Below are 10,245 nucleotides of genomic sequence, written 5' to 3'. Positions count from 1 at the left end.
GATATCCCTCTTTATATGAGTGATGGTACAAGTGCCCATATTGAACGTTTGTGGCAAAGTAAGATTTCTACATCTAATGAAGTGTTGCATTTGAAAAACATGTTGCATGTACCTAAAATAGAAAAAAATACTCTCGATTTCTTAATTTGCTCGGGATAATAATGTATTTTTTGAGTTTCACCCATTTCATTGTCTTGTTAAGGATATAAAGACTTAGGAAATTTTGCTCCGAGGCTACACACATAAGGGGTTGTACCGTTTCTCTCCAGTGACGTCTCTCAACCACGTGGGCTTTGTTCAAGGTACTAAGTTGTCTCTTTATAACACTGAGATGGGCACTAAAATCAAGTTGTTTGAACTATGGAATCATCGGCTCCGTCATCAAATATTTTTGTTTGATTTTAAAAGATTGTAATACTTTTGTTGATGATAATAAATTGCAACATGTATGTATGGCATGTCAACAAGGAAAGTCCCACAAATTGAAGTTTTTAGATTCTATCACTATATATCATCAACCATATGAATTTTTTTTTATCTGTGGGGACTTGCTGCGATTAATTGTGGACCTAATTGGTATTATGTTTCTTTTGTCGATGTTTTTAGCCGATTTACTTGGTTGTTTCTTATTCAAAAGAAATCTCAAGTAATTAACTGTTTTGTTCAGTTTCAGAAAATGGTTAAAGTTCAATTTGGCAGTGACATCAAACAATTTCAGAGTGACTGGGGTGGTGAATTTTGATCTTTTACGTTTTTGCTAGCTCAGCATGGGATTCTTCATCGTATTACATTCCTTCACACGTTAGAGCAAAATAGAATTGTCGAACAAAAGCGTCGTTATATTGTTGAAGTTAGGTTCACTCTACATGCTCAAGCCCACTTACCAGTGAAATATTGGGGATATGCATTTTTCATGTGCAGTTTATTTAATCAACCGGTTGCCTACTCAGTCCTTCAACATAGGTCCTGTACTTGGTTCTTTATGGCACTCCTCTAACATATGATCATCTTTGTGTGTTTGGATGTTGTTGTTACTTGCATCTTTATCCTTTTAATCATCACATATTGGAATTTCACTCTCAACCATGTACATTATTCGGGTACAGTTCCCAACACAAAGGTTTTCAATGTTTGGCTCTAGATGGCTGAATTTTTGTGTCTCGACATGTAGTGTTTGATGAAGATTGTTTTTTTTTCTTTTAGTGCTCCGTCTATTTCTCCTGTATCCGATCGAGTCACCTCATTTTTCCCTCTTGTGCAACCCACTCCACCAAGTAATGCTCTAGTAAACCGTTCAACCTCCAATCCTGCACATGCTCTAGACTCTTCTCTCCAGGATCATACTATCGCTAGCTTGCATCCTGACGTCATCACTTCTTTTTTCACACTGGAAATTCCTTTTGATTTAGTTGATCCTCCACCGCAGCCTGGTAATACTTACTCTATGGTCTCTCAGTCAAATGCTAGAATTTTTAAATTGAGGGTGCTTACTATTGAACTTCGTGAACGAGAGCCGCATACTATTGATGATGTTTTTGCTAGCCCAGAATGAAAGATAGCTGCTCAGGCAGAATATGATGCATTGATACAAAATCACACGTGGACTTTAGATCATTTACCTTCAGGACGAAAGGCAATTGGTTGCAAATGGTTGTTTAAAATCAAACAGAACCCTGATGGTATGGTGGCTTGTTGAAAAGAACGATTGGTTGCTAAAGGGTGTTCTCAAGTTCCTAAGTGTGACTTCTGAGAAACATTCAGTCCTGTTGTCAATCCAACCACAATTTGCACTGTCTTATCCATAGTTGTTACTAAATGGTGGTTATTACGGCAAGTTGATTTAAATAATGTCTTTTTAAATGGTGAGTTGACTGAAGATGTATATATGTAGCAACTTCCCAGCTATGTTCAAACCAATGAAAATGGGCAAACCCTAGTCTGTCGACTAAACAAAGCTTTGTATGGTCTTCAGCAAGCTCCAAAGGCATGGTTCGACAAATTAAAAGCATTTTTTGTTTCTATTGGCTTTGTACTTTCCAAATCTAATGTTTCCTTATTCATTTGTATCACTGATGAGTTTTGCATGTATGTTTTGGTATATGTTTATGACATCATTATTATAGGTGACTCTTCTCCCAAAATTGATAAGTTTGTCCACAGACTTTACACTGAGTTCTCACTTAAAGACATGGGGTCTCTTTACTATTTTTTGGGTGTTGAGGTCACTCGTTTGTCCACTAGTGATCTTCATCTCTGTCAACAAAAGTACATCCTTGACTTACTAGACCGATGTAATATGGCCAAGGCTAAAAAAGGCCATACACACATGATTAGTTCTTCTCCTCTGTCTAAACATGTGGGCACTCCACATGATGATCCTCGTGAATATCGAAGTATTGTCAGAGCATTACAATATGTGGTCCTCACTCGACCCGATATCGCATATGTTGTTAATCATATCTATCAATTTATGCACACTCCAATCGATGTTCACTTTGTGGCAATCAAACGCAATTGCGTTATCTATGTGCCACTATTGACTACGGGTTGCATATACGATCCTCCGAGAGGTTATCTCTAGTCGGATATGCTGATGCAAACTGGGGATTAGATTTTGATGACTGCCAATTTACCACCGGGTATTGTGTGTATTTTGGTGGGAATCTCGTCTCATAGTGCTCCAAGAAACAATAAGTTGTGCCTTAGTCAATAGCTGAAGTAGAAGGGGGTTGGCTGCTGCAGCTACTGACATCACGTGGTTAGAGTCTTTACTAAGAGAACTTCGATTTGATCCTAATGATAAACCGACCATCTGGTGCGATAACTCCAGTTCGATTGACGTTGCAGCCAATCGCGTCCTTCATTCAAAATTTAAACATGTAGAGCTCGATTTTTTTTTGTTCGAGAGAAGATTGCTGATTGGTCTCTCATTGTTGGTGAGGTACCTGGGTGTAATCAGATTGCCGATATTCTCACCAAATCATTGTCTTCTTCTCAATTTTGTCATGTCTTATAGCTTCTTTACGTCTCGATGTTGATGTAGTTGGGTGAATATTAGAGATAGTTAATCTGTTCTAACTAATTCTGTTATTAGTTTATAGCAATTTCTTCTATTTGAAATTTTATAAATACACTACTGTTGTAGTCATCAATCTCAAGCAATTATTCACAAGTTTATTCAATGTTAGTTTAGTTTCTATTTTGTTTACCATTCTTTCAAAAGCAAATCAAACTTAACTTGTTTTAATATCAAATAATGAATTTTAATATGAAAAAAAGTTACTTGACAACTAATAAAAGGACAGTAACAACTAAGTAGGTTAGAGTTCTATTCCCAACAGCCATTATTAAAAGACACTAATCTTAACCCAATGCAAGGGACGAAACTGAGCTGCGTTGAGATAATTGAAGAACCAAATGGCTATGCCTTCTTCAATAGAATCTCAGCAACAGGAAGTAAGTGGTGAAAATGACAATGAAACTTATTCTTTTGCTTCCCAACTTGTGATGGGAACATTCCTCCCTATGGCCTTGCAAACAGCATGCGAGCTTGGGATATTGGAGATAATTGCAAAAGCAGGTCCAGGTGCCAAACTCTCCGCCACTGATATTGCAGCACAACTGCCTACCAAGAACCAGGGTGCACCAATCATGGTGGACCGCATTGCCAGGCTTTTGGCTAGCCACAACGTGCTGTGCTGCTCTGTGGTTGGTCTTGAGAGACACTACAGTTTATCCCCAGTGTCTTACTACTTCATCCCTAACGAAAATGCTGTGTTGTTGGCTCTTGTCATGGCCCTAAATCAAGATATAGTCTCCTTGGTTATCTGGTCCGTTGCCCATTTTCTTAAAGTTTTTACTTATTAGATGTTTGATTATTTGATGGATTTTATTTGCAGGTGTCAACTTAAATATGCGGTTTTAGAAGGAGGGATCGCCTTCAACAGGGTGCATGGAGCACATGCCTTTGAGTACCCTGGATTGGATGATAGGTTCAATCAAGTTTTCAACACAGCCGTGTTGAATTTAAGTACAATGTTTACCAAGAAATTGCTCCACTCTTATGATGGATTTCATGGCATCAAGCAACTGGTAGATGTGGGTGGTATCCTTGGTATCACACTTCACTATATCACTTCCAAATACCTTAACATCAATGGCATTAATTTCGACTTGCCTCATGTTATACAACATGCCCCATCCTATCCTGGTATATTTATCATCTTTTTCTTATCTAAATATATGTAGCGTTCTAATAGTTACAAATGAAATATCCTAAATAAACAAAAATTAGAACTTTTGACCAAAAGTTGTTACTTTCATGGTAATAAGTTACATCTCTCGATAACATGTCTGAATTGGACAAGATCGGTCAAATCAAGAATCGATGAAAATATTGGTCCGATATGAGGTAAAAAATTAGTTGACTCGTGAATCAATACAAATTGGTTAAACAAGGCTAAAATTTCGATTGAATCGACAGTCGAACCGATTTTTATAACTTTTTTACTTTTTTTAATTGCTTTTAATATGCTAAATTGATTGGATCAATTTAACCAAGAATTGATATTCTGACCGTTTGACCACCTATCTAATTCCAAAAACATTACTTAATTGAATAGTTTTGACAATTTAAGAGAAGTGACTTCCTAAAATGTAATTATTGGATAGTTATGTTTCTATGGGAAGACATAAAACTCCTACAAATAAAAATAAACTTTTAAACTAAATTTCATAAACAATTTTAAGGTTTTAATCTCATAAATTTATGAGAAAAACATAAAAATAAAATTCCCTTTTTGTTCTCTCACCATGGTTTATATTCAAATATCATTTTATAAAAAATTACTACAAAACTTTTTTATAAAAATACATTTATATTTCGTTCAATACTTAGTGATTGTTTTCATCAATAAAAACACAAAAAGAGGCAAAGGCAAAGGCAAAGGGGTAGCCAATAGCCTTGGCCCACCCCAAATGGTAGATTTATCATTTGATTTCTTAAATTTTTATGAAATTACTTAGTATTAATATAATGTTAAAATTGTACTTTGGCTCTCAATCATTTATGATTCATCTTTGACTCTCCAATTTTTTTATTTGGTTATATCTTTAAAAGTTTATTTGCTAGTAACTCTTTTACCTATCAAAAAAATGAGTCTGTGTTTAATTTCTTATAGATTTATTTTTATCCCTAGTCAAATATTAATGAATATCTTCCCTTGTGTAGGAATTGAACATGTTGCTGGTGATATGTTTGAAAACGTTCCACAAGGAGATGCTATTTTTTTGAAGTTGGTTCTCCATGATTGGAGCGATGAGAAGTGTTTGAGATTATTGAAGAACTGCTACAAAGCCATCCCGAACAATGGCAGAGTCATTGTTGTAGATTCAGTAGTTCCTGTTATGGCCGAGTCTACTCCTTCGGCAAAGGCCACTTTTCTACTCGATATGCTAATGATGACTCAAAACCCCGGTGGAAAAGAACGAACGAAAGAAGAGTTTGTCGCGTTGGCGACCGAAGCCGGGTTCAACAGCGTTAAGTTCGAGTGCTTTGTTTGTGACTGTTGGGTTATGGAGTTCCACAAATGATATGCCGTCAAATCCCAAAAATCGGGTTTGTCTATGGTTGTTTAGATTGTAAGTTCATCGTGCACATTGAGTGTTTATCATTATGTTCATCGCTACCTCCTGTTATGGAAGATTAAAATGATTAAATTGCTTTTGCCTTCAAATTCACTATATTATTATGTGTTATTGAATTGAACATCTGTCTTTTGCTTCAAGCTCAAGCAACCAAACATGGATTGACTGAACACAATGATTCAACAAAGGAAATTTACATAACATCTGCTGATTAAATACTGGATATGGACCAGTATTTATGGCAACTATAAATATATGTAGAGTAATGAGGTCCATGCATGCTCTAAATTCTTGTCTACCATTTTAACGCTCAATCTGAATGGTAACATGACTGATATTATACTCCCTTCTGATATATTCGATTACATTGTCTAAGACGATGTCTGCATCAGCTTCGGGTCGGATTTTGACATGGCAAGCCAAAAGGACTTTCCCCACTGTAATGGCCCATATATGCAGCTCATGAATGGCAACAACATCCCCCATTTCCAATAGCCCTGTTTCCAGCTCTGTTGCATCGATCTCTCGAGGTGTACTCTCCATCAGCACTTCGAGTATGCTGCGCAACATTTTGATGGTAGTCCCCAAAACAACTACTGAAAATATCAGCGTGCAGATCAGGTCGACGATTTTCCATTCGGGTTTGTACCATATGATTGCCCCTCCGATCATTACTCCAATACTTTGGATGGAATCCCCTAGTACATGAAGATAAGCTCCTTGGACATTTATGTTCCTTCGTTTCTTTGGCTTATCAAGCAGTGGCTTTGACTGTTCTTTGTAAACGTCGTGGTGGTGATCCTCGTCTTTGACATGCTCAGTTTCTTCGTGATGATGGCTGTGCTCAGTCTTGGAGTGCCCCTCGGGATGATGATGATGATGGTGGTGTTCTCCTGTGGAGTGTCCCTCTTGGTGATGGTGCGTGGTAACACTCACACCATGATTATGATCACTATGGCTATGGCTATGGCTATGAGCATGACCGTGATCATGGCCATGACCGTGACCATGACCATGATCATGGCCCAATAATAGAGCCATGATAATGTTAACCACTAATCCAAAAGCAGCAACAAGAAACATTAGAAATCCATACACCTCACCTGTGTTATTAATGAGTCTAACAATGGCTTCATACACTAAAATTCCTGCAAGCAACCATATCAACTGGATAGAAACCAAGGCCCCGAGAATCTCGATCCTAAAAAATCCGTATGATTGACGAGGATTAGCTTCCCATCCAGCTGCCCATAACGAAAACAAGGATATGGCAAAAGCTGCAACATCAGATAGCAAATGTGCTGCATCAGTTAATATTGCTAGACTATTGGCTTTGATGCCTCCCACTACCTCTACACTCATGAAGATGACGCAAAGCACCACGGCAATTAAAAGCTTGCGCATGGAAGCCGATCTTTCTTCGGCATCTTTAGAGCTAGTACCAGCATCAGAAAATCCACAAGGTGCTTCCCCACACAACTTACTCCCTCCTATACGCCTTTGGCCTTGACCAACATCCACATTTATTTCAATATATTGCCCATGTTGAGGATTTTGCACTTCCATCTGAAAATTGAACCGACAACATCATGAACATAAACATAATCCCATAACCATTACTTTTGTAATGAAACATGTAAATATGTAAAACCAGAACATGCAGGAAAAAGTCATAAGCACAAGATGTCTGTCTGCATAGCATCATTTACACGACACTAGCCGGTCAGCTTAAGACACGAAAGTTTGTTCTAATCAAACTAGCAGTGGGATGTTTGCTTGCCAATCATCATAACTGCTTCAATTTATAACAGAACACTTTGAACATAGATCAGATGCCTCAAAGAGGCTGATAGACCCGGGGGGGGGAGTCGAAATTGACTATAAGACAGGCAAAAGTTTGAGTTTTAGTCGATGAAAGACTTCCTCATATGCAAATTACTTTCATCTCAAGGAGCTGATTCTGTAAATTAGGGATACAATCATGCAAGCAAGAATTGTTACCTCTCAAGGAGTTGATACATACATGTGTGCATGTGTGTGTATATATAACATATGGGAGATAAGCAAGTCCCTAGCAAGGAACTGGACTTAAATGGCAGAAGGGTATTTCGCAGAGACAATGACAAGGTGAAAGGGCCATAACTAACCCGTACCAAAACCCAACACCTTGCGCAAATGCCATTTTTTCCAAAGGCAGGGATATGAATGATATCATCGCCGGAGATATAATTTACTATTGAAAGCAACCATCAGTCATAGTGAAACATATGTATAATTTGACTGCAATAAGCCAGTGACAGATAGAACTTGTTTAAGGCAAAACAACAAACAACCTAGCATCACATTCTTGGACAAACTATCTTGTATTTCGTCTCCATGGACAAAGAACCAAGTAAGCTGAAATATATATACACACATATATAATAGTAAAAAAAGTACATTAAATCATGAATTCATGATGAGTATTAAATACTATGAAATGGGTCTATAGCACGCTAGGATTTAACCAACCCCTAAAGGTCATAACCAGCTACAAACACCCAGAGTTTATAAAGTGATGAAATTAATAACCAAAAAATGGTTTAAAATACAGATTTATGGAAGGGGGCTTGTACCTGTGTCAAAACTTGAAAGCCCCCAGACCTGGCTTTGAGACTATGATTGCAGCCTGCAAATAAGGATAGATCATAGAAGTTGATTTACTAATTACCACCCAATGGCAGTCATCTGTGATATTACATTTTCCAAGTTACAGAAAACTTGGAGTTGTTGGAGTGTTTCACATGGGTCATGGAGATGAGTCATAGTTGATAGTGCTCCCAACAAAAACAGACAAGCAAGTACATCCAAGAACAGCCAACTACTGGTCTAGTGCTACTGAAAAAGCTTTGAAACTTCTACAGACAGAGTAGTCTTTTTTTCCAAGTGTTTGTCTTGTTGTTGTGCCATAACATGAACTTGTCTTTCTCAAATCCAAGTATTATTTTCAATAAATTTACTTAGTCGTTCAAAATAATCGTTTAATTTATGTCTAGTTTATGTATCTCTATCAAATACAACTCATTGGATCGTGTTCGTAGAACATAATTAATAATCACAGATTTGTTAAGTTTTTAATTTTCTTTTCTTTTGTTATTTCGGTTCTGTAAAGATTGATATGTACTATACAAAGAACTTGTGGTGTCTGTTCCACAAAACATGGAATCTCTTTCTTGCAATGATGACTGTTAATGAATGTGACAAAAACTTAGTGCGATGTGGAATGATCCGACTATGATTTCCACTTTGGATAATAATAGAGGAAATGAAATCATTAGGGTGTGGGCTTAAGAAAAGGATTAGGTGTCATTGAGCTTCTTCCACTTTCAGCAAGGCCCAAGTATTCATTTTGGGCTTTTTCTACTTGTTTATGCCAAGGTCTTTGGTTTGTTGTGGGAAGAGATGGAGATTTAGTGTCAACGAACTAGATCTGTGTTATTGGTTGCTAAATCGATTTGGCTCTTATATTGTCTTAAGTTGGTAAAAGTACTATAGAGGTTCCTGTAATAGGAGTCAGATTGCATTATACCATTTCTACTCAAAAAATAAACAAATTAGTCATTATATGTTAAAATCAATAAGCAAATTTGTCATTTCTGTAAAAAAATTCATCCATTTGTATTGTTAAAAACTGGTGTGGTTGACAGAATAGCCAAATTGTGACATGTGGCATGCCATGTGTATCTCATGTTGATGTGTAATAACTAGTTTTTAACTATAGAAATGTAACACTCGACACCCAATCTGATCATCAAATAAGAATGTGTGACATCACATTACATTGTCAAAACAACTCATATTAAACATACATAACATTCCATATAATTAAATCACGCTAACATATTTCAAACATAATTTAATCATTTAGGATTTAAACGAGGTATAATACGAGCTTAAGATTCAAATCCAAACTCTTTTGTTAATGTTCAACATAATGTCTCGAGACAAGGGTTCCCATGTCTCTAGACTGGCCTCATTTTATTTTAAGAAATTTTAGCTTTAATACTTTTATGTCTTGAGACAAGGGGTTCTTGTCTCAAGATTTAGAACAGGGCAAAACTTATTTAGATTTGATGTACTCTTGTCTCGAGACAAAAGTCACTTTGTCTCAAGACTTAATTGAAGTTGTCTTGAGACTAGCTTGACAGGTCTTGAGATATAAGCTATTGATCGTACGAAATGATAAAGTTTGTTTTAATGGTCAAGAGACATGTTCTTGTTATCTTAAGACTTAATGGCAAAATGACCCTAAATGTACAATTTCAAACATTCAAACCATACAAAATTATACCTAAACTTTACACAATTGAAAAATCATCAATTCAATATATAAACACATTCAATCACCAACAAATCCTAGCATCCATTTCATCATTATATAACCAAGCAAATTATGCAATCAAACACTTATAAACATGCATGATAATCTTTAAATCAGAAGATGAAACTCACCACTCAAACATTATACGTCATAATACCAAAAGTACCAAATATTAACTTAAGCAACATGCTAAATCAACCTGGGTGCATGTCATTTGACCCAAACACACTTATACATAC

At 36.5% G+C, this 10,245-nt stretch overlaps 2 protein-coding genes across 7 annotated transcripts; one reads left to right on the top strand and one right to left on the bottom strand.

Annotated features, from left to right (window-relative positions):
* Positions 1–3,405: 3,405 nt before the first annotated feature.
* On the top strand, positions 3,406–5,660 carry LOC107923436 (caffeic acid 3-O-methyltransferase). Its single transcript, XM_016853639.2, has 3 exons — positions 3,406–3,830; positions 3,900–4,210; positions 5,231–5,660. The coding sequence occupies exons 1-3, from the start codon at positions 3,418–3,420 to the stop codon at positions 5,590–5,592; spliced, it is 1,086 nt and encodes a 361-aa protein (XP_016709128.1). The 5' UTR covers positions 3,406–3,417; the 3' UTR covers positions 5,593–5,660.
* Positions 5,661–5,722: 62 nt separating this feature from the next.
* LOC107923416 (metal tolerance protein 1) lies at positions 5,723–8,813 on the bottom strand. Of its 6 annotated transcripts, none has more exons than XM_016853625.2 (2): positions 8,262–8,813; positions 5,723–7,212 (listed from the first exon to the last, which is right to left on the bottom strand). In XM_016853625.2, the coding sequence occupies exon 2, from the start codon at positions 7,210–7,212 to the stop codon at positions 5,950–5,952; it is 1,263 nt and encodes a 420-aa protein (XP_016709114.1). In that variant the 5' UTR covers positions 8,262–8,813; the 3' UTR covers positions 5,723–5,949. The 6 variants fall into 6 exon arrangements, with proteins under 6 accessions (XP_016709114.1, XP_016709118.1, XP_040938788.1 ...); XM_016853629.2 differs by having other exon boundaries at positions 7,980–8,268; XM_041082854.1 differs by having other exon boundaries at positions 7,800–8,263.
* Positions 8,814–10,245: the final 1,432 nt, after the last annotated feature.

Source organism: Gossypium hirsutum, chromosome A12 (genome assembly GCF_007990345.1).
Source record: "Gossypium hirsutum isolate 1008001.06 chromosome A12, Gossypium_hirsutum_v2.1, whole genome shotgun sequence".
Classification (NCBI taxonomy): domain Eukaryota; kingdom Viridiplantae; phylum Streptophyta; class Magnoliopsida; order Malvales; family Malvaceae; genus Gossypium; species Gossypium hirsutum.
The sequence above is the reverse complement of the archived record's forward strand: the minus strand, read 5'-3'. Positions and strand labels throughout refer to the sequence as shown.